The sequence below is a fragment of the Lemur catta genome, chromosome 2, assembly GCF_020740605.2.
Source record: "Lemur catta isolate mLemCat1 chromosome 2, mLemCat1.pri, whole genome shotgun sequence".
NCBI lineage: Eukaryota > Metazoa > Chordata > Mammalia > Primates > Lemuridae > Lemur > Lemur catta.
The window spans coordinates 34,477,559-34,503,352 of NC_059129.1; the positions used below are offsets into that span (position 1 = coordinate 34,477,559).

Here is a 25,794-nt window from a genome sequence, read left to right on the forward strand (position 1 = left end):
AAGCATTCCTGCTTAGAACTGGAAGCAGACAAGGTTGTCTACTATCATCACTTCAATTCAACTTAGTGTTGGAAGTTCTAGTCAGAGCAATCAGACAAGAGAATGAATCAAAAGTATCCAAATGGGGAAAGAAGGAATCAAACAATTGCTGTTTGCTGATGATATGATCTTGTATCTAGAAAACCCCAAACATTCAACCAAGAGACTCCTGGAATTGATAAATGAATTCAGCAAGGTCTCAGACTACAAAATCAATGCACACAAATCAGTAGTTTTCATATAGCCAATAACAGTCAAGCTAAGAATCAAATCAATGATGCAACACCTTTCACAATAGCAACAAAGAAAAGAAAATACTTAGGAATATATTTAACAAAGGAAGTGAGAGACCTATAGAGGGAGAACTACAAAATACTGATGAAAGAATTTGCAGAGGAAGTAAACACATAAAAACCTGTATCATGCTCATGGATCAGCAGAATCAGTATTGTTAAAATATCTATACTACCTAAAGTGATCTACAGATTCAATGCAATCCCTATTAAAATACCAACATCATTTTTCACATATCTAGAAAAATTAATTCTATGCTTCGTATGGAGCCAGAGAAGACTCCATACAGCCAAAGCAACTTTAAGCAAGGAGAAAAAATTGGGAGGCATCAATCTACCAGAGTTTAAGCTATACTACAAGGCTATAGTAACCAAGACAGCACGGCATGACAGAGAACAGAAAAATAGACCAATGAAACAGGACTGAGAACTCAAATATAAAACCGTCCTCATATTGCCATCTGATCTTTGACAAAGCAGAAAAAAACATACACTGGGGAAAGGAATCTCTATTCTATAAATGGTGTTGGGAAAATTAGATAGCTACATGTAGAAGACTGAAACAGGATCTGCACTTCTGACCTCTCACAAAAATCAACTCGCAATGGATAAAAGACGTAAACCTAAGGCATAAAGCCATAAGAATTCTAGAAGAAAATGTAGACATCAGCTGAGGCAAAGAGTTTATAAAGAAGACCCCAAAAGCAATCACACCAACAACAAAAATAAATGGGAACCAATCAAATTAAAAACCCTCTGAACAGCCAAGGAAACTAGCATTAGAGTGAACAGACAACTTATAAAATGGGAGAAAATATTTGCAGGCTACACATCCAATAAAGAGCTGATAACTAGAATCTACACAGAACTAAGGAAAATCAGTAAGAAAACCCTATCTAAAAAGTGAGCAAAGGACATTAACAGAACTTTTTCAGAAGAAGATAGACTAATGGCCAACAAACATATGAAAAAATGTTCAACATTTCTAATCATCAGCGAAATGCAAATCAAAACCATAATAAGATATCATTTAACTCCAGTGAGATTGGCTTTTATTAAAAAGTCCCAAAACAAGACTGCATGGTGTATGCCAGGCGCACAATCTCGAGAGTGGACACGCCTGGGGCTCTGACTCAGGGGGATGGGCGGGACATGGACACTGTATGTAACCTGAGGTTTTGTACCCCCATGAAGAGCTGAAATAAAAAATAAAAAAATAAAAAAAATTTTAAAAAGTCCCAAAACAATAAATGTTGGTGTGGATGCGGAGAGACAGGAACACTCATACACTGCTGGTGGGACTGCAAACTAGTACAAACTCTATGGAGAGTAATATGGAGATGCCTCAAAGAACTAAAAGTAGAACTACCATTTGATCCAGCAATCCCACTACTGGGTATTTACCCAAAGGGAAAAAAGACATTCTATGATAGAGACAGCTATACTTAAATGCTTATAGCAGCAAAATTCACAATTGCAAAGATGTGGAAACAACCCAAATGTCCATCAATACATGAGCAGATTAATAAAATGTAGTATATGTATACCATGGAGTACTACTCAGACATAAAAAAAATGATGAACTACCTCTTGTATTATCCTGGATGGGGCTAGAACCTATTCTTTGAAGTGAAGTATCACAAGAATGGAAAGACAAGTACCACATGGACTCACCATTAAATTGATACTAATTGATGAACGCTTATGTGCACATGTGTAAGTAATATTCATTGGGTGTCATGCAGATGGGAGGGGGAGGAGAAGATGAGCAAATTTCACAAGTAATGGGTGTGGGCGAATGCTTTTAGGGGGTGGGCACACTTGTAGCTCTGACTCGGGTGGTGCAAAGGCAATATATGTAACCCCATAATATTCTGAAATAAAAAAGTGTATGACATTATGTACATTAACATATGTATCATTAATATATGTATATACTGTGAAATAATTGCCACAATAATGTTAGTTAACATATTCATCACCTCACATATTTACTTCTTTTTTTCAGTAAGAATATTTAATATCTACTCTGCAAATTTCAAGTATACAATACAGTGTTATTCACTATAATCACCATGCTGTGTATTAGATTACTGGAATTTATTCATCTTATATGTGAAAGTTTCTACACTTCTACCAATATCTCCCATTTTCCCAATCCTCTGCCTCTGGAAACTACCATTCTACTGTCTTTTTCTGTGAGTTTGACTTTTTGTGAGATCATGCAGCATTTGTCTTTCTGTGTTGGCTTATTTACTTAGTGTAAAGTCCTTCAGGTTGATTCATGCTGTTACTAATGACAGAATTTTCTTCTTTTTAGAGGCTGAATAATATTTCATTGTATACAAGTGCCACACTTTCTTTATCCACTGATCTGTCAGTGGACAATTACGTTGTTTCTCTATCTTGGCTATTGTGAATAATGCTGCAGTGAACATAAGAGTACAGACATCTCTTTGAGATACTGATTTTGTTTTTTTCAGATATATACCTAGAAGTGGGATTGCTTGATCATAATGCAGTTATAGTTTTGATTTTTTTTGAGGTGCCTCCATATTGTTTTTATAATGGCTATGCCAATTTAAATTTCTTTTAACCGTATACAAGGGTTCATTTTTATTCACACCCTCACCAACACTTGTTATCCATTGTCCTTTTGATAATACCCATCCTAACATGTATAAGGTGATACCTCATAGTGCTTTTGATTTATATTTCCATAATGGTTATTGATATTGAGTAATTTTTATATGCCTGTTGGTCATTTGTATACTTTTTTTGGAAAATATCTATTTAGATCCTTTGCCCATTTTTAAATTTGAGTTATTTTATTTTTGCTATTGAGTTATTTGAATTTCTTATATATTTTGTATATTAACCAGTAATCATATAAATGGTTTGCAAATATTTTCTCCCATTCCATAGTTTTCCTTTTCACTCTGTTTGTTTCCTTTGCTGTGCAGAAGCTTTTTAGTTTAACGTAGTCCAATTTATTTATTTTTGCATTTATTTCCTGTGCTTTTGGGTCATATCCAAAAAATCATTGCCCAGACTATGTGAAGGAGTTTTCCCCTATGTTTTCTTTTAGGAATATTATGATTTCAGGTCTTACATTTAAGTCTTTAGTCCATTTTGAGTTACTTTTTTTATATGGTGTAAAAAAGGTTCCAATTTTATTCTTTTGCATAAGTATACTCCATTTTCTCAACATCATTTACTGAAGGCACTATTCTCTCCCATTGTGATTTTTGGCACCCTTTTTGAAGATTAGTTCACTGTATGTGCATATGTTTATTTCTTAGCACTCCATTCCATTTCATTGTTTTGATTACTATAGTTTTGTAATATAGTGTGAAAATCAGGAAGCGTAATGTTTTGTAGCATTTTTAAAGTCTGGTTTGTTTTACAAACCTCTGTGTTGCCCTCAAAATATTGAACTAATGCTTTTAGTCAATTTAAACTTTTTTCAAGCTTCATTGAAGTACAATTGAAAAATAAAATTAAATACGTTTAAGGTGTACAACATGATGTATATTGATTTATGTATCATTAACATATATATACATTGTGAAATGATTACCACAATTATGTTATTTAACTGTGATTTAGGACATGAGTTTTGACACATGGTATAGAAAATGATGAAAGTGTTGGAAAACAAAATGGTACTGAAGAATCTGGGGTATTGATCTATTATCTATTGATAATATTGAGGGTCTCAGCCAGGGTCAGCAAACTATTGCTGCAGGCCAAATCTGAATTGCTTCCTATTTTTATGAATAAAGTTTTGTTACAACACAGCCAAGTCTATTTGTTTAAATAGTGTGTATTGCTGCTTTTAGCTTTAAGGGTACATTTGTTATAAGAACTATCCCCACAAAGCTTAAAAAAAATTTTATGATCAAAAAGCCTAAACATTTGCTGTCTTGGCTTGTAAAGAAAAAGTTTGCTAAGCCTTATTTAGGGCCTAACTATATGGGAGAAACTTGGAAATGTTTGCACTATTTTTCACATGTATCTTATTTCAGAATCTTTCTTCTTTTATTTTAGAATATTAGGAAGGTATAAACATCTTGGTGACATGATTTGCCCTTGTTCAGTTTGAGTCAAAGTTATAAATGTGCCAATCACCAAGATAGCATGCATTGTACCTGTTAGATATGTATTTACCCATCCCCTTTCTCCATCCCACCTGCTTGGTTTCCATTGACTTTTACTACCATATGTGCACATGGTTGTTGATTGATTCGTTCCAATTTAATAGTGAGCACATGTGGTATTTGTTTTTTCCATTTTTGTGGTACTTTGCTTAGAATAATGGTCTCCAGTTCCACTCAGGTTGTTACAAAAGGTGTTAGTTCACCATTTTTTATAGCTAAGTATTACTCCATGGTATACACATACTACATTTAATTAGTTCATTCATGTATTGATGGGCACTTGAGTTGATTCCACATCTTTGCAATTGTAAATGGTACTGCTATAAACATTTGAGTGCACGTGACTTTTTGATAAAATGACTTTTTTTCCTTTAGGTAAATACTTAATACTGGGATTACTGGATCAAATAGTAGTTCTACTTTTAATTCTTTGAGGTGTCTCCATACTACTTTCCATAGAGGTTGTACTAGTTTGCAGTCCCACCAACAGTATGTAAGTGTTCCCATCTCTACACATCTACACCACCATCTGTTGATCTGGGACTTTTTGATAAAAGCAATTCTCACTGGATTTAGGTGATATCTCATTGTGGTTTTGATTTGCATTTCCCTGATGACTAGAGTCTTTGGGCATTTTTACATATTTATTGGCCATTAGTCCATCTTCTTCTGAGAAGCTTCTGTTCATGTCTTTGCCCACTTTTCTATGAGGTTGTTTGATTTTTTTTCTTGGTAATTTGTTTGAGTTCTCTATAGATTCTGGTTATCAGCCCTTTATCAGATGTATAACTTGCAAATATTTTCTCCCATTCTGTAGGTTGTCATTTATTCTGTTGATTGTTTCCCTGGCTGGACAGAAGCTTTTTAATTTAATCAGATCCCATTTGTTAATTTTTGTTATTGCTGTGATTGTCTTTGGGGTTGTCTTCATAAATTCTTTGCCTAGGATGATGTTTATAAGAGTTTTTTCTACATTTTCTTCTAGAATTCTTAAGGTGTCATGTCTTAGGTTTAAGTCTATTATCCATCATTAATTAATTTTTGTGAGTGGTGAGAGGTACAAAACCAGCTTCAGTCTTCTACATGTGGCTATTCAATTTCTCAGCACCATTTATTGAATAAGGATTCTTTTCTCCAGTGTATGTTTTTGTCTGCTTTGTCAAAGATCAGATGGCAATATGAGAAGGTTTTATATCTGAGTTCTCTGTTCTAATCCATGTGTTTATGTCTCTGTTTCTGCGCCAGTACCATGCTATTTTGGTTACTAGAGCCTTATAGTATAGCCTGAAGTGTAGTAAAGTGAAACCTCCCAATTTGTTCTTTGTAGCAGCAGCTTTTCGCTCTGAAGTCTGGCAGCAAAGAAATAATTACTCAAAACACATAGTGTTTAGAGAGAAGGAGATAGACCAAAGTCTGAAGGAGAAAATGGCCTCCCCAGCTAAGTTCCTTCACATATTTATTACCAAGGATGCGTGCAAAAGGTCAAGGAGTACACAAGAATGGGGAAGCTCAAGCAGGCATAACTCTTTGCAGATAAGAAACAAGAAGTGTGGATATCAGCTAATAATTCTTAGAACAAAGGACTTGGCTGGAAGACAAAGGTCAGGGCAGTTTGCTAATTTCTTTACAAACATCCAACATCTATACAATTCAGCTGTTTTCAGCTGACCTTTGCACACAGTAAGCAAGCAGCTTCAGGCAGGCGTTTTCACTTGTCCCTTCATTCACTCAGCTCACATTCTTTCCATCCATTCATCCATTCATCCTTTCTTCTAGGCCAAGCCCCCACAGTTCTTAATGATTAATGTTGCTTTGGCTATTCAGGCTCTTTTCAGGTTCCATACAAAGCATAGAACTATTTTTCCTAGATCTGCAACAAAAAAAAAAAATGATGTTGGTATTTTAATGGGATTGCATTGAATCTGTAGACCACTTTGCGTAATATAGACATTTTAACAATGTTGATTCTGCCAATCCATTGACATGATTTTTTTTTTATCTCTTTACATCCTCTGCAATTTCCTTCCTCAATGTTTCTTGGTTCTCCCTGTAGAGGTCTTTCACCTCCTTAGTTAAATATATTCCTAGGTATTTTATTTTCTTTATTGCTATTGTGAAAGCTATTGAGTCTTTGATTTGATTCTCACCTTGACTATTGTTGGCATATATGAATGCTATGAATTTGTGTACAATGATTTTGTAACCTGAAATTTTGCTGGATTTGTTTATCAATTCCAGGAGTTTCTTGGTTCAATCTTGGTGTTTTCTATACATAAGATTATATCATCAGCAAAGAGCAATAGTTTGACCTGTTCTGTCCTCATTTGTGTAGCCTTAATTTCCTTCTCTTGTCTGATTGCCCTGGCTAGAACTTCCAGCACTATGTTGAATAGAAGTGAGGATAGTGGGCAAGCTTGTCTGGTTCTAGTTCTAAGCAAAAATGCTTTCAATTTTTCCCTGTTCATTATGATATTGCCTGTATGTCATGTATGGCTTTTATAATTTTGAGGGAAGTCCCATCTATGCCTCCTTTGTTAAGCATTCTTATCATAAATGGGTGCTGAATCTTGTCTAATACTTTTTCTGCATCTGTTCAGAGAATCATATGGTCTTTGTGTGTACTTCTGTTTATGTGGTGAATTACATTTATGTGTTTGCATATATTGAACAATCCTTGCTTCTCTGGTGTGAAGCTCACTTGGTTCTGGTGGATTTTTTTTTTTTTGATGTGCAGTTGAATTTGGTTTATTGGGATTTAATTGAGAATTTTGCATCTATATTCATAAGGGATATTGGCCTGTAGTTTTCTTTTGTTGTTGTTGTTGTGTTCTTTCCTGGCTTTGGTATCAAGGTGATATTGGCTTTATAAAATGAGTTGGGGAGGATTCCTTTCTTCTTGATGTTATGGAATAATTTTTGCAGTATACGTACCAGTTCTTCTTTCAAGGTCTGATAAAATTCAGGTGTCAGATTATCTAGTCTGGGACTTTTTTTGTCAGAATATTTTTTATTGCCGCTTCAATTTTTGTACTTGATATTGGTCTATTCAGGAATTCTATGTCTTCCTGATTGAGCTGGAGAGACTATGTGTTTTCAGGAATTTGTACATTTCCTCCACATTTTGAGGTTTTTTGCATAGAGATTTTTGTAGTATTCAGAGATAATATTTTATATTTCCATGGTATCAGTTTTAATTTCTCCTTTTCTATTTCTGATTGAGCTTATTAGAGATATTCTTTTCTATTGTTTGTTAATCTAGCAAGAGGCCTGCCAATTTTTTTTTGTCTTTTCAAAGAACCAACTTTTTCTTTCATTAATCTGCTGTATAATTATTTTATTCTCGATTTCTTTTAGTTCTGCTCTGATCTTGGTTATTTCTTTTCTTCTGCTGTGTTTGAGATTGCATTGCTTTTTCTTTTCCAATTCATTGAGGTGCTTCATTAAATTGTTGATTTGTGATCTTTCTGTCTTTGGGTGTAGGCATTTTAGGGCTATGAATTTTCTTCTCAGGGTTGCTTTAGCTGTATCCCACAGATTTTGATGACTTGTTTCCCTTTATCACTTAGTTCAAAGAAGCTTTTGATTTCCATATTAATTTCCTCCTTGACCCAACTATCATTCAGCAGTAGGCTCTTTAGTTTCCATGACTTTGTGTTTAGATGAGTATTTTTTTTATTTCACCTTATTATGGGGGTACAGAAGTTCAGGTTATATATATTGCCCATGTGCCGCCCATCCCCCTGAGTCAGAGCTTCAAATGTGTCCATTCCCCAGTAGATGAGTATTTCTGTTGGAGTTGATTTCTAATTTCATTCCACTGTGGTCTGAGAATATGGCTTAATTTCCTTTTTTTTTAATTCATTAAGACAAGATTTGTGGCCTAGTATGTGATCAATTTTAGAGAATGTTCCATGAGCTGATAAGAAGAAGGTATATTCAGTGGTTTTTGGGTAGAATGTTTTCTCTAAATCTCTCAGGCTTATTTTTTCTAACATTCTATTTATGTCCATTGTTTCTTTATTTTCTGTTTGGAGGATCTATCCCGTTCTGTCAGTGTAGGGTTGATGTCCCCAGCTCTTATAGTGCTGTTGTTTATCATTTTGTTTTGATCAAGTAGGATTTGCTTTGTAAGTCTGGGTGCTCCTATGTTAGGTTGGTAAATAATTAGAATAGTTACATCTTTTTGTTGAATTACTCCCTTTACCATTATATAATGAGAATTTTTGTCTTTTTTTACTTTTGTTGATTTGAAGTCTATGTTATCTGATATGAGAATGGCTACATCAACTTTATTTTGGTTTCCATTTCATGAAATATTGTTTTCCATCCCTTGAACTTGAGTCTGAATGAGTCCTTGTGTGTTAGATATGTTTTCTGGAGATAGCAGGTACTTGGCTTGTATTTTTGTAACCATTTAGCTAGCCAATGTCTCTTGAGTGGGGTGGATTTCTGTTCATCCTTCTGAGTAGAATTTTATTACTCTGTTTTGCCTCTTGAGCCATTGTGGTATGTGGGGTCTGACCTTTATCTTTTTGGTGAGTTTATACTCATGGGTGTCTATTGTGTTGCTCCATGTATAATGCAGTTCTGATTATACTTTGCAGGGTGTGTCTGGTCTTGACAAATTCCCTCAGTGTTTGCTTACCTGAGAATGTCTTTACTTCTCTCTCAATTAGGAAAATTAGTTTTTCAGTATATTAAATTTTAGGATGGCCATTTTTTAATTTATTTATTTAGTTTTTATTCGGGATATTATGGGGGTACAAACATTTTGGTTACATGAAATGCATTTGCCTCACTCAAGCCAGGGCTACAAGCCTGTCCTTCCCCCATACAGTGCACCCTGTCTCCATTAGCTGTGGGTTTACTCACCCCACCCACTCTAGCCCCCCCACACCCACGCCCTCTACCGGACCAGCACCCAGTGGGTATTACTACCATGTGAGCACCTTACTGTTGATCACTTTGTACCAGTTTCATGGTGAGAACATATGGTGCATGTTTTCTCTTCCTTGTGATACCTCCCTTTGAAGGATGAGCTCAATCTCTATCCAGGAAACTATAAGAGGTGCTAGATCACTATTGTTTTTTGTTTGTTTGTTTGTTGGTTTGTTTGGTAGTTGAGTAGTATTCCATGGTATATATATACCACATTTTATTAATCCACTCACATATTTATGGGCATTTGGGTTGTTTCCACATTTTCACAATTGTAAATTGTGCTGCTATAAATACTCAAGTGCAGATGTCTTTATTATAGAATGTCTGTTTTTCCTTTGGATAGATGCCAATGGTGGGATTGCTTGATCAAATGGTATTTCTATGTTTAGCTCTTTGAGGTATCTCCAAATTACTTTTCACAGGGGTTGTACTAATTTGCAGTCCCACCAGCAGTGTAAGAGTGTTCTAATATCTTCATATCCATGCCAGCATTTGTTATTTTGGGACTTTTTGATAGAGCCCATTCTCACTGGAGTTAGGTAATATCTCATTGTAGTTTTGATTTGCATCGCCCTAATAATTAGAGATGTTGAGCACTCTTTTATATGTTTGCTGGGCATTATTCTGTCTTCTTTTGAAAAGTTTCTGTTCATGTCCTTTGCCCAATTATTGATGGGGTTGTTTGATTTTTTTCGTGTTGATTTTCTTAAGTTGTATATAGATTCTTGTTATCAGTCCTTTATCAGATGTGTAGAAAGCAAATATTTTCTCCCATTCTGTAGGTTGTCTATTCACTCTAAGGACAGTTTCCTTGGCTGTGCAGAAGCTTTTTAATTTGATCAGGTCCCATTTGTTTATTTTTGTTGCTGCTGTGATTGCTTTGGGGGTCTTCTTCATAAATTCTTTACCTAGGCCAATGTCTAAAAGAGTCTTCCCCACATTTTTTCCAGAATTCTTAAGGTTTCACACCTTAAGTTTAAGTTTGTTATCCAACATGAATTGATTTTTGTGAGAGGCAAGAGGTGGGGATCGTTTCAATCTTCTGCATGTGGTTATCTAGTTTTCCCAGCACCACTTATTGAATAGAGATTCTTTTCCCCAGTGTATACTTTTGTCTGCTTTGTCAAAGATTAGATGACAATATGAGGATGGTTTTATATCTGGGATCTCCATCCTATTCCAAAGGTGTATATCTCTGTTCTTGTGCCAGTACCATGCTGTTTTGGTTACTATAGCCTTATGGTAAAGATTGAAGTCTGGCAGACTGATGCCTCCCAATTTTTTCTTTTTGCTTAAGATTGCTTTGGCTATCTTCTGGTTCTTCTCTGGTTCCAGATGAAGCGTAGAATTATTTTTTCTAAATCTGTAAAAAATGATGGCAGAATTTTGATAGGGATTGCATTAATTCTGTAGATCACTTTAGGTAGAATGGACATTTTAACAATATTGATTCTACCAATCCATGAGCATGGTAGGGATTTCCATCTCTGCACCTCTTCTATGATATCTTCTCTCAGTGATTCATAGTTCTCCCTATAAATATTTCTCACCTCCTTAGTTAAATATATTCCTAAATATTTAAATTCCTTTGATGCTATTATGAAAGATATTGCGTCTTTGATTTGATTTTCAGCTTGACTGTTATTGGCATATATGAATGCCACTGATTGATTTGTGTGCATTCATTTTGTATCCTGAGACTTTACTGAATTTGTTTATCAATTAGGATGGCCATTTTTGTTTTAGAAGACAGTGAATGGAGGCCCTACTCCCTTCCAGTTTCTAAGGTCTCAGTTCAGAAGATTGCGGTTAGTCTCATAGGTTTTCCTTGTAAATTACTGGATTTTTTTTTGTTTTGTTTCCTCTTACTGCTCATATGAGTGCCTCTTTCATGTTTACTTTGGCCAGTCTTAGGATGGCCGTTTTTGTTTTAGAAGACAGTGAATGGGGCCCCACTCCTTTCCAGCTTCTAAGGTCTCAGTTCAGAAGATTGCAGTTAGTCTGATAGGTTTTTCCAGGTAAGTTACTGGATTTTTCATCTTACTGCTAATATGAGTGCCTCTTTCATGTTCACTTTGGCCAGTCTCATGACTATGTGTCATGGTGACTGCTTCTTCATGATGAATATCCCAGTAGTCCCTTGGGCTTCTTGTATCTGGATATCTAGATTTCTATCAAGGCCAGGGAATTTTTCCTCAATAATTCCGTCAAGTATATTATACAACCCTTGTGTATTTTCTTCTTTGCCCTCAGGGATGCCTAGGATTCTTATGTTTGGCCTCTTTACATAATCCCACATTTCTTGTAGGCTTTGTTGGTTCCTCTCTGTTCTCTGTTCTTTCTCTTTGACTGACTTGTTTAACTCAAAGGTGTTATCTTCAAGGCCTGAGATTCTTTTTCTGCCCATTATAGCCTATTCTTAAGGCTTTCCATGGCATTTTGTAAATCCTTGAATGAATTTTTCATTTCCAGAAGTTCTGTTAGGTTTTTCTGTAATAATTTGATTTTTTTAGAAAATTTTTTATTCATTTCCTGCATTGTCTTTGTGACTTCTTTGTGCTGGGTTTCTATTTTCTCTCGTATTTCATTGAGCTTCCTTACAATCCATATTTGAAATTCTTCAGCTTTCACTTTAATCTTTTCATTTAGGTTGGTATGCATTGGTAAGGAGTTACTGTTTTCTTTGGGGATGTCCTTTTGCTTTGATTTTTCATATTTCTGGAATTCTTTTTCTGGTTCCTTCACATCTGGCCTCTCAATTGAAAGCCAGGCATGCTAGGGCTGGCTTATGGACAGAAGATGGCCAACCAGAAACATAGCTTGTCAGACTGTCCTGGCTAAAGGGTAGAGGGCTGGACTAAAGAGAGAGGAGAACAATTTTAACTGAGATGTGGACCACGGGGAGAGACATCAGAAGCATCTGGGGACCCCACCAGGAAAGGCTGCAGAGCTGAGAAGCAGGAAGTGAGAGGAGAGAGGACAGCAGTGTGGACCAAACCCAGAGAGGCCTAGAGCCCAGTGAAAGGGTAAGAGGAGCTCCTGTCCCCCAGTAGGGTAACTCTGGTGAGAAGCTGGACACAAAACTCTCACCCCCCGCCCCCCCTCACACAAATAGAGAGCCATAAGAGACCAAAGAACCAACATTCCTACACCTATATGCCTCTTCCTCTGCACCTCTGCCATTCCTGGCATCACAGAAAGTAATTTTGGCTCAGGCCAGTTTGTACCCTAGCCCCCCTCCATAGCAACCATGAGTGTGCTTGTGCTGGGATGCCTATTGCTCTTCAGCTGGGACATACTCTTGGCCAAACCTGCCACTGAGTGTGGAGCCACAGCAGTGGTATTTTATGGGACCACCTGCTGGTGGCTTGGAAAGACAGGAAGAATAAAGTGCCCCCAGGACATAAGAACTGTACAGGGAGTCCAAGGCCCTTACCCCAGAAACCATAAAACTGATCAGTACTGAGAAGCCTGTTTCTCTGCAACATGGGTACATTCCCAACTGAACCTGCCATGGAGAGTGGAGCTGGGGCAGCAGTGTAAGCCAAGAGTTACATCAAACCTGCTAGGCACTCCAAAGGCAACTCAGGGCCAGCTCTCCTCTCCCTGGCATGGTCAGGGAGTGATCTTCTGGGATTCAGAGTCAGGTCCATAAGCCAGAAACTTTATGTCTTTATATAACATGCTCATGGGTAGCTACAATCAACATTGTTAAAATGTCCATATTACCCAAAGGAATTTGAAATTCAACGCAATCCCCATCAAATTACCGAGGTCATACTTCATATGTCATAGATTTAAAAAATTCTATGCTTCATTTGGAATCAGAAAAAACACCAAATAGCCAAAGCAATCTTAAGCAAAATGAAAAAATCTAGAGGCATCACATTACCAGACATCAAACTATACTACAAGGCTATAGTAACCAAAACTGCATAGTATTGGTACAAAAACAGAGACACAGACCGATGGAACAGGACAGAGGACTCAGATATAAAACCATCTACTTACAACCAACTGATCTTTGAAAAAGCAGACAACAATGTACACTGGGGCAAAGAAGTCCTGTTCAATAAATGGTGTTGGGAAAGTTGGATAGCCACATGCAGAAAAATGAAACAGGACCCCTACCCCTTGCCACTCACAAAAATTAATTCAACATGATAAAAGACTTAAACCAAAGGCATGAAACCATAAGAATTCTAGAGGAAAACATAGGGAAAAAATCTTCTAGATATCAGCCTAGGCAAAGTATTTATGACTAAGACCTCAATGGCAATCATGGCAACAACAAAAATTAATAAATGGGATTTGGTTAAACTAAAAACCTTCTACATAGCTAATGAAACCATCAACAGAGCAAACAGACAACCTATAGAATGGGATACAATATTCAAAACCTTCATATCCATTAAAAGGCTAATATCCAGAATTTACAAAGAACTAAAACAAATCAGCAAGAAAAAGACAAACAACCCAATTTAAAAATGAACAAAAGACATGAACTGAAGCTTCTCAAAAGAATATAAATGGCCAACAAACGTGAAAAAGTGCTCAACATCAATAATCAGCAGGGAAATGCAAATTAAAACCACAATGAGATATCACCTTCCCCCAGTAAGTGTCGCTTTTATGTAAAAGTCCAAAAGCAATAGATGTTGGCATGGATGCAGAGAGAAAGGACGGTTTATACACTGTTGGTGAGATTGCAAATTAGTACAACTTCTATGGAAAACAGTATGTAGATTCATTAAATAACCAAAAGTAGACCTACTATTTGATCCAGCAATCCCACCACCTACCCAAAGGAAAAGAAGACTTTTTATCAAATAGACACATGAAATCAATAGGATTTATGAGAAAGTTGAAAACTAACATAAAGAAACAAACAAAAAAAAATACAGGACATGAATGAAAAATTCACTAAAGAGATAGATAATATTACTATAAGAATAAATATAACAAAACTTCTGGAAGTGGAAGAGTCATTCAGGGAATTTCAAAATGCAGTAGAAAGTTTTGACAAACTAGAATTTCAGAACTTGAAGGCAAGGCTTTTGAATTAACACAGTCAAAAATGAAGAGAAAAGAATCAAGAAGAACAAACACAAAAAACAATAGTGATATAGCACCTTTTGTATTATCCTGGATAGAGCTGGAACCCAGTCTACTAAGTGAAGTATCCTAAGAATGGAAAAACTAGCACCACGTGTACTCACCACCAAATTGGTTTTAACTGATCAACACAAGTGCACATATAGTAATAACATTCATCGAGTGTTGGGCATATGGGAGGGGGAGGAGGGGATGGGCATATACACACCTAATGGGTGTGGTGTGCACCATCTGGGGGATGGACACGCTTGAAACTCTGGCTTGGGTGGGGTAAGGGCAATATAAGTAACCTAAACATTTTTACCCCTGTAATATGATAAAAGAAAAAAGAAAAAAAAGAATGAACCATCTCTCTGAGAAATACAGGACTATGTAAAGCAAATTAATATAAGAAACATAGGTATCCCTAAGGGAGAGGGAGAAAAAGCAAACAGCATGGAAAACCTATTTGAGATATAATGGAGGAAAACTTCCTTGGTATCACTAGAGATCTAGACGTGCAAATATAAGAAGGTCATTGAACATCTGGAAGATTCAGGTAAATATGAAATCACCAAGGCACACAGGCATCAGTCAGGCCAAAGTCAAAGTGAAGAAAATTCCACAAGTGCAAGATAAAAGTATCAAGTAACTTACAAAGGAAAACCTATCAGACTAATGGCAGACTTCTCAGCAGAAACCTTATAAGCCAGAAGGGATCAGGGTCTCATTTTTAGTCTTTTTAAACAGAATAACTGCTAGACACAAATTTTATATCTTGTAAAACTAAGTTTTATGAACGATGGAAAAATAAAATCTTTCCCAGACTAGCAAATACTAAGGGAATTTGTAACCACTAGACTTGCCCTACAAGAAATGCTTAAAAGTGCTCTGTATGTGGAAGACAACGATGGATACACACAAATCTAAAAACACCAAAAGTTAAAATACACAGCTCTTCCAAAACAGTAACACAAGGAAGAAATCAAAGCAAATAGGTAACAAACAATACAATGAACAGAACCATATCTCACATATCAATGCTAATTTTGAATGTAAATGGTCTTAATGCCTGACTTAAAGGTATAGATTGGCTGTTTCCTGGAGACAGCAGATACTTGGCTTGTATTTTTTTATCCATTCAGACAGCCTATGTCTCTTCAGTGGGCAATTCAAGCTATTCACATTTATTGAGAGAATTGATATTTGGGGTAAATTTCTGTTCATACTGTTGGATAGAGTCTTGTTTTATTTTACCTCTTGAGCCATTGTGCAATCAGGGTTCTGGACTTTATCTTTTGGGTGATTTTATACTGGTGGGTGTCTATTGCACTGGTCAGTGTATAATGCAGGTCTGAGTACTTCCTGCAGGGCAGGTCTGGTCTTCGCAAATTCCATCAGTGATTGCTTGTCTTGGAAAGTCTTTATTTCTCCCTCATATAAGAAGCTTAGTTTTGCAAGATAAAGAATTCTAGGTTGAGGGCCAGGCGCGGTGGCTCACGCCTGTAATCCTAGCCCTCTGGGAAGCCGAGGCAGGTGGATCGCTGGAGGTCAGGAGTTCGAGACCAGCCTGAGCAAGACCCCCGTCTCTACTAAAAATAGAAAGAAATTATCTGGCCAACGAAAATATATATATAGAAAAAAAATTAGCCGGGCATGGTGGCGCATGCCTATAGTCCCAGCTACTGGGAAGGCTGAAGCAGTAGGATCGCTTAAGCCCAGGATTTTGAGGTTGCTGTGAGCTAGGCTGATGCCATGGCACTCACTCTATCCCAGGCAACAAAATGAGACTCTGTCTCAAAAAAAAAAAAAGAATTCTAGGTTGGCCATTATTCTGTTTTAGAAGACTGAGGTTGGATCCCTAGTTCCTTCTGGCTTGTAAGATTTCAGTTGAGAAATCTGCCAATAGTCTGATAGGTTTTCCTTTGTAAGTTACCTGCTGTTTTTGCCTTACTGATCAAAAGAGTGCCTCTTTCGTGTTTACTTTGGCCAGCCTATTAACTATGTGACGTGGTGATTGCCTTTTCACATGGAGTCTCCCAGGAGTCCTGTGTGCTTCTTGTACCTGGATATCTAGATTTCTGGGTAGGCCAGTGAGGTTTTCCTCAATTATTCCTACAAATAGATTTTCCAGCCCTTGTGTATTTTCTTCTTCACACTCAGGGATGCCTATGATTCTTATGTTTGGTCTCTTTTCATAATCCCATATTTCTTGTGTGCTTTGTTCATGTCTCTTGCTTCTGTGTTCTTTTTCTTCTTCTGATTTGTTTAGCACATAGGTGTTATCTTCAAGCTATAAGATGCTTTCCTCTGCATGATCCAGCCTATTCTTAAGGCTTTCCACTGTGTTTTGTAATTCCTTGAATGCCTCTTTCATTTCCAGTATTTCTGTCTGCTTTTTCCATAATACTTCAATTTCTTTAGAGAATTTTTCATTCATTTCCTGCATTGTTCTTGTGGCTTCTTTGTGTTGGGTTTCAATTTTCTCTTGAATTCCACTGAGCTTTCTTACAATCCATATTCAAAATTCTTCATCTGTCATTGTAACCATTTCATTTAAGTTGGTATGCGTTGCTGAGGAGCTAATGATTTCTTTTGGGGGTGATTTTTCACTCTGATTTCTCATGTTTCTTGAGTTCTTTTGCTGATTCTTTCTCATCTGGCTTCTTGGTTGATAACTGGGGTTGGTAGAGCTGGTTTATGGCCTATCTCCAAGTCCCCAAGGGTCATTCCTTGACAGTGCTGGGGAGAGGAGTGCTGATCCTGTATTGCCTTGGGGTGTTTTAGCAAGTTCGATGAACCTCTTGGGTTAAGTCTGACCTGATGTATTCACCTCTTCCCAATGGAGTGTAGTGAGTTTTGTTCCCCAGCTTAAGCTCCAAGCTGGTGGATTGTGCTTGTGGGTATAAATCAACTGCTCCCTAATAGCTTGAGATGGAAGGCAATGTGTTTAGCCATGGGGTTGTACCCTCTGTCATTGATTGTAGTTTGCATGGAGGAGCCAGATACTAAGGTAATCTGTTGTCCCTGTGGTAGGCTCTGGTCCCCAGGTGGGGCATACGAATGCCCCTTTGGCCTTGTAGCTCCCGGGGATTTCTTGGACCCTATTCCCCCCTGAGGTGAGGATAGGAACAAGACAGATTGCAGCCGGAGTGCGAAAGCCCGGGTATGTGAGCTTCTATGGTTGCTTATCCTGCCACTAGGTGGAGCCACTAGTATGGATTTCAGGGCTATGTCTCCAAGCTTGGCGGGCTGCTCTTACGGGGGGGAGGGGGAGACCAACTGGTGTGATTGCTGAGGTCTTTAGCCAGGTTTTTCCTTCCCTGTTCACAAACCCGGGCACTTTCCCCTCTGATCGGTCAGTCCACTGTGTTTTCCTCTCCACCCAAGATGGGCTCTCGAACTACCCCACAGTTCATGTGTCTGGCCAACTGGTGTGTGTCCCCACGTGTCAGTGGTGGGTAGGGGAATCTCCAGCTGTGCACCCCTTTTCTGATGCTCTACCCAAGGAGAGGCAGGTGGGCCTCTCTATCCTCAGAAGTCTCCACCGGGGCCATGGTGAGCCCCATCGCTCCCTCTGGCCAGGGGACGGGGGTATGGGGCCCACCCGCAGAACCCTGCTCTCTTGAGCTCCTCCACACCCTCCTGATGGGCCACCCTACCCTAGAACTGGGTTCTCTCTCCCACACTGCCCCACCCCGCCATCTGCGCCGTCAGCAGGTGAATGTGCCAAATGCCTGTGGGCAGGAGGATGGGGATGAAGACATGTCCCCAGCGGTGAAAGCAGGTCCCTCCGCACAGAGAAATCTACCCGCTGCTACGGTTTGGGGGAGGGGCTACGGACTTCTTGGACCACTCTTGAGCTGTAGGGGTGGCTCCCATCTGCCCTCGTCTCCAAGCCCCGGTCGGGACCGAGTGACGGGCCTCCTCTCTGCTCGGCTGCAGGGACTTTGCTGACTGAGGCAGGCTCAGCAGGGAGTGCGCTCTCCTTGCACGTAGCCAAGTTCCTCAGCGCAAGGCGCTTTGGTGCTTGCTGTGCGGTGGGTGCAGCCACGTGGCTACGAGCAGCTTGAGCCAAAATTACTTCCTGGGATGCCAGGAGTGCAGGGGGATGGGGGAGGGTGTCCAGATGCAGGGATGCCAACTCTTTGGTCACTCGTGGCACTCCCCCATGGGATGAGAGCCCGTGTCCCATTGATGGTCTGAGCCACCCGGGTGAGGAGCGGAAGAAAAATCCCCTTACACTTTCCTTGGGCTCCAGAACTCCCTGGAGTTAGTTCGCGATGGTTGCTCCCTTCTTCCCTCCTCGTGCTCAGCTCCTCCTGGTGGTGTTCCCAGACTCCACTGGTGTCTGTCCCTGAGGTCCACTTCTGAGCAGTAATCACTCTCCATTCTCCTCAGTCCAATCCTCAACTCTTCTGCCGGGATGGTCCCACGAGTTTTAATCGGCCATCTTGGCTCCTCTCTTGTATTTCCTAGTGTATATAAATTGAATTTCAAATTATGTACTTTTTTGCCTTCTTCTCTCACTTGGAAAAATTTTTTGGATATTTGCCCCAGGTTGTTGCAAGTATCAATAGTTCATTTTTTACTGTTGTGTGATATTCTGTTATATGTATATACCACAATTGACCATATCCATTCCCGTTTTGAACGAATAGTTGGGTTCTTCTAGGTTTTGACTGTAACAAATACTGCTTCTTTGAACATTCTTCATGAAATATACAAGTCTTTGTATGGAGATATACTTTTATCTTTTGGGGGCTAATACCTAAGAGAAGAACAGCTGGATCATATGACATGGGCATGTTAAACATATTAAGAAATTGTCAAACCATTTTCCAAAAATGTTTACACCATACTAAGATTCTTGCTAACAGTGTATTAAAATTCCAGGATAGCATTACTTCATCGTGGTATTAATGTACATTTCTGCAAAGACTATTATATTGAGCAACGTTTTCTTCTGCATACTTGCCATCTGTATATCTTACTTGGTGAATTGTCTTTCCAAAATTTTTGCCTACTTTTTTGAAGTTGTTTTCCTAGTATTGAGTCTTAACAGTTACTTATACAGTCTGGATACAAGTCCTTTTATAGATATATGATTTTCAAATATACTCTTTTAGTCAGATTCTTGTTTTTTATTCTCTTAACAGCATTTCAAAGAGAAGTTATTTTGATGCTGTATTATTGGAGAAGTCCTTGCACCTAAACCAAAGCCACAAAGACTTTATTCTATTTTTTCTTGTAGAAGTTTTATAATTTTATTTATTTTTTGAGACAGAGTCTCGCTCTGTTGCCCAGGGTAGAGTGCCATGGTGTCAGCCTAGCTCACAGCAACCTCAAACTCCTGGGCTCAAGCAATCCTTCTGCCTCAGGTTCCCGAGTAGCTGGGACTACAGGCATGCGCCACCATGCCCAGCTAATTTTTCTATATATATATTTTTAGCTGTCCATATAATTTCTTTCTATTTTTAGTAGAGACAGGGTCTCGTTCTTGCTCAGGCTGGTCTCGAACTCCTGACCTTGAGCGATCCTCCTGCCTCGGCCTCCCAGAGTGCTAGGATTACAGGCGTGAGCCACTTTACCCGGCCTATAATTTTAGATTTTATGTTAAATATAAGATTCAATTTGAAATAATTTTTTGCTTTATGGTGCTATGTATGGATGAAAGTGTTTTCTGAGTCTGTATATACAATTGTCTAGAACTCACACTTTGAAAAGATTATCTTCCCTTAACTGAAATATACTTGAATTTTTTATTGAAAAATCAGTACACTGTATAAATTTTGGGCTGTTTCTAGACTCTTTATGCTATTCCATTAGTATATTTGTCTTCTTGATGCCAACACCACACTGTCTTGATTACTATAGCTTTGTAAGAGTTCTTAAATCAGGTAATACAAATTATACAATTTTGTTCTTTTTCAAAAATGTTTTGGTTTACAATAAAAACACAGCTACATTAGAACCATTCAAGCAAAAGGAATGGGATAGTAGACTTGTAATACAGAGCAAGAGAAATTGCATCTCAAATGCATCTCAAATGTGTCTCATGGCGTCTTGGTTCAGGGTAACTTAGTCAAATGTTCAGGAAGTCCAGGCATGGAAAGAAAACATGAGATACAGAGATCTCACTAACAGATGATTAAAGTCATGTACTTTTACAAAAAGAAAAAAATTCCTTATCATTGCTTTCTAATTTCAAAAAATGAATCAATAAAAAAGAATCATTGCAACATATACTAAAAATAAATTTAAGAAAGAATCACTGAGCAGCAGTATATGTCAAAAGCACTGTTGGCAGAGCTGGCAGCAGGGTACCAAGTCAGTGAATATGTATCCTTGAGAGCACTGATGACTAGTTGTCAACAGCCCAAAGAACCATTGCTTATTAATCTATTGAGCATTTGATAATACATTTCTATTAAATACCTTCCAGACATGTATTAGATTATTGTTATTAAAACCTGTGAAACACAAAGCTACAACCACATTATGCTGCATAATTGAGGCTTTCCTGTTTCTAATTTTCCAGAAATTTATAATCAACCTTATGAATCACACATTACTGTACCATTTGGTAATGTTTATTATGCATAGGTTACTCTCCATTCTATTAAACACAGCTATTTACTTAATAGAAGATGCTGCATTTCCACCCTTTCCATGTCTCAAGCAACCTTCTATTCCCTCTCAAATTTATGTGTACACACAGGCTAATCTTTAAACACCCTGGCTCAATCTTTAAACACATAGAAACACAATTACTATGTGTGTGCTTTTAAAGCATGAACACTTTTAACCAGCAAGTATTGATGAAATAATGGCTATTCTCTAAACAGTCATTGCATGAAATAAATCTCTTAGATTTATAAGAGACTTATTAATCATCTATTTTCACTTTTCATTCAAAACTTACAGCTAATCACTCTGTCATTGAATTCTTCTCAGGTCAGGGAGCTTACTCAGGCGGCCACCCATTCCATTTTTGAGTGGTTAAAGTTTGAACAGTTTATGTATTGGGATGAAGTTTAGCTCTCTCTCATGTCTACTCTTGCCTTCCCACCTTTAAGTGAAATATTTTCTCATTGATTTTATGCCATCAAGCCATAGGTTTAAAAAAAAATACATTCTGTAATGCACACAAGCAATCCTTATGTTGTTAAACAAAGTTGTGTTAAAGACTTAGGTCTGCCTCTATTGAAATTCAAGGTGACATTGCCTCCTTCATATGGCTAATTAAGTTGATTTTAAGTCCCACAAATTAAATTAGACTTTGTGAGGAAATAAAAAGTAACTGAATGAAGTCCTTGAATTTTTTTTCTACAATTCACCTAATTTTACTTAACAAGAAAATTATTGGACTTTCTTTCAAAACGTATTTACTAGGTCTAAAGTACTGTTTCACAATCAATGCTATGTCTTAATGTACATATTTTTAGTGAGCATGGATTTATTGAGTTTTATTATAAAAGACTTCATGGAGGATATGTTTGATAACCAGAAAAAGACAAGCATTTTCTTTTGTATGTTCTGCCACACTGTGCTTTGAGTCATAATTGCACATTTGTTTCACAGTTACAGGACAAGTTTGAACACCTGAAAAGGGTCCAACAAGAGGAGATAATGAAGCTTGAAGAAGAGAGAAGACAATTGGAAGAAGAAATAATAGATTTTTATAAAATGAAGGCTTCCTCTGAAACATTGCAGACTCAGGTGTGCACCAACACAAAGAAAGACAAAGATCGCAAGAAATAGTCCTCTCTTGCCATTCTATCTGTTGTAGAGACACATTATTCTCTATCCCATCTTTCTGTGAGACTGTCTTTACAGTATTTTGCTCTAATTGCAGTTCTAATTTTCAAAAATTGTTTGCTTATTGTATAGTTTACTCAACTAAAATGTGAACTCCTTGAGAGCAGGTACCTTGTCAATCCTGTTAAATGCTAGGTCTCCAGCGTGTAGAACATAGACTAACACAAAGATGGCACTCTATAAATATTTGCCAACATGGGGGAAAAAAGAAATGTGAAGCCGTGAGTAGTATCTAGATGATTATGCCTTATAGATTTTGGGTATGTATTAAAGTTATCAAAGTTACAGAAAATAAAGTGATTTTTTTGTATTTTTGAAAACATCCATCTGACTTTAGATGCTGAATTTCCTGCATATAAAATGTTTTTGTTAGCTCACCTATTTGAGAGTGGCTGATTTTCACCATGACTCATTGTATTGAAATGATAACTTTGAGGGTCTTTATCTCTGTTTACTCCAACTGCATCTGATTAGTACACAGAGTTCTTCTCATGTTTCTAAAAGAGTTCCAACAATTCTTCTGTTGAAATTTATCACTGCATCCATTTCAAATGCAGCATTTTTTTCAGGATATTAGAATGTTGTAACTTAGTCTCAAAATATTTTTGAAAATATTATCCCTTATAAAGTTTTTACTTCACAAAAAAGTTTTATATGAAAAACATGCAGAAAGGGAGGTAAATCCACAATGATTTTTATATTGTTGTTAAATCATCTTACAGATTTCATAATTTGGGGGAAGAAAGATTCTACTACAAGATCTTTTAATGGAAATGGTACAAGGACCAGGAACTGTCTTTTGTTCTCTTATGTATCCATTCCTAGACCTAGAACAATGCCAGACACATGGTGGCAATTATTAGTTGAATAAATGGACACAATGATAGTACATAAGCTATATTATATCCATGAATAGTTTAATTTAGATCATTGACTTTTATAAGATAATGTAATTTATGACTGCTTTTTTACATGCTCATGAGTTACACTGCTGAGGGGCTTTTATCTTCTCATTCTTTCATCTTAATCTAATGTTATTAAAATTGAAGTCACCAATGTTATCCCATATATAAAAAATAATAACATTTACCCTGTAAAAATTATCACTCTGCTGCATTTGAGAATGGACTTTCTAAGTAATAATGGGAGATCCATAGGTATATTTTTAGAGAAGCATTCATGCTAAAAAGAACTATGTTTTGTTTTTTCTTTTTTTCCCAAAGGTATAAAACATGATATTATGTAATAGTATAAGGCATATTTTTGCTATTTACATAATTTTTTCTTAATATTAGTGTTTGTTTCACATATCTTTTAACTTTATGAATAAAATTTTTATTTTTCTCTTTCAGCTCAAATGTTATGTGAAATAGAGGTTCCAGATTTATGTAGCACAGGAATTTTTAATAAGTCAGAGTTACCAACTGTTGTCATTTATTTTCTCAATTACTGACTTCTTTTGTGTTTCGTTGATTTTTTACAGTGATATTTTTGTTTCCATTCTCAATTCATTTTGTGTATATTTTCTTTTTGGTTACTATGAGGATTATATGTGACATCCTAAAGTTACAACAATCTAATTTGAATTGATTTCAATTTAACTTCAGTCACATACCAAAATTCTACTGCTATACAGTTACGCTCCTTTTACGTTATTGATGTCACAAATTATATCTTTATTCATTGTGTACCAATCAATAGATTTATAACTACATTTAATGCATTTGGTTTTTAAATCCCATAGAAAATAAAAAGTGAATTTACAAAATAAAATTATAATGATACTGTTTTTATATTTGTCCTTGTATTCACCTTTACCAGAGAGCTTTATATCTTTATATAGCTTGTTTACTTACACAGTTAACTGTCCAGAATTCATTTATTTCAGCCTGAAGGACTTCCTTTAACATTTCTTGCACAAGAGGTTTAGAGATAATGGATTTGCTCAGCTTTTTAAGACATCTGGAAATGTCTTAATTTCTCCATCATTTTTGAAGGACAATTTTGCCAGCTATATATTTCTCGAGTAACAGGTTTTTCCTCAGGGCTTTAAATATATTAATATCATCTTCTACCTTCTGGCCTCTGAGGTTTCTGCTGAAAAGTCAACTGATAATGTTATTCAAATGCCTTGTCTTTGATGAGCTGCTCTTCTCTTGCTCTTCTGCTTTTAAGGCTCTCACTTAGACTTTTGCCAGTTTGACCGAAATGTATCTCAGTGTGGGTCTTTTTTTGTTTATTCCACTAAGAACTTGTTGAGTTTCCTGGACCTGAAAATTTCAAATGTCTGTCTTTGAGTTCAGTGATTCTTTCTTCTGTCTGCTCAAATCTGCTGCCAACCTTTGTATTAGTCAGAGTTCTCTAGAAAAACAGAACTAATAGGATATATAATATATTATATGTGTATAAAAATAGTACATCTATATTTATATGTGTAAAAATATATTCTATCCATCTATCTATCTCATGTGCTCAGGTGCTAACGAGGAATGAGAAGTCCCACAATCTGCCATCTGCAAGCTGGGGATCCAGGAATGGCAGTGATATAGTTCAGCCCAAGACTGAAGGGAGCTGATGATGTAATTCTCAGTACAAGTGCAGGAGGAGACTGATGTCCTAGCTCAAGCAGTCAGGCAGAGAGAGTAGATTTTCCCTTCTTCTGCCTTTTTGTTCTATTCAGGCCCTTAACAGATTGGAGATGCCCTCTCTCATTGGGTAGAGCAGTCTTCTTTATTCAGTCTACCAATTCTAATGCCAATCTCCTCTAAAAACACCCTAAAAAACACACTCAGAAATAATGTTTGCTAATTTTCTAACATCCCATGATTCAGTCATGTTGACACATAAAGTTAACCATCATAAATACACACCTTGTCAACTTGGTACTCATATACATATCCTTAAGCCATATTTCATCTCTAAATAAAGATAATAACAAGATTGTTATTCCGGTGAACATGATACAACCATCTTCCACACAACCAAAAATGCACTAACTCCTTTCCCTGAGGAAGACTCCAATTTTCCCTTGGTAGTCATGATCAATCACCCCAACCAACACAGGCACTCCCTTCTTTGATTGTTGATTTAGAAGCATGAGGAGCCCAATGTGGCCAGGTGGTAATATTAACTTCCCGTTCAATGAGATCATTGTTGTCTCTTCTGGTGGAAATATTCCTTCCTCTGGAACTAAGACCTTTAGGCCAGCAGAACAAAAGTTTGTGAGAAACAGAAGTAAACATTTTGCTAGTGGGTCACTAGGGGCAATAGTAGGTGGTGCCACAGCCATTTCCATCTTTGATTCCTGGACCCATAAATCTTGGCTATGGGAGAAGTTGAACCATCTATTGGATGCTGATTTACAGCACTTAAAGCTTTCTAGAGAATTCTTCCCTAGACCTGCAAAATTTTGCCATTTATATAGCCCTGTAACCGAGTCTTCAAGA

The 25,794-nt window shown here is 37.2% G+C and overlaps 1 protein-coding gene across 1 annotated transcript in view; it reads left to right on the forward strand.

The window, feature by feature from the left end:
* The window catches only part of SEPTIN14 (septin 14), a 99,011-nt gene extending 76,720 nt beyond the window's left edge, over positions 1 to 22,291 (forward strand). The window contains exon 9 of the mRNA XM_045542168.1: positions 22,112 to 22,291. Coding sequence (XP_045398124.1) covers positions 22,112 to 22,291 — 180 coding nt within the window. The remainder of the gene's footprint in view (positions 1 to 22,111) is intronic.
* The last annotated feature ends 3,503 nt before the right edge of the window (positions 22,292 to 25,794 follow it).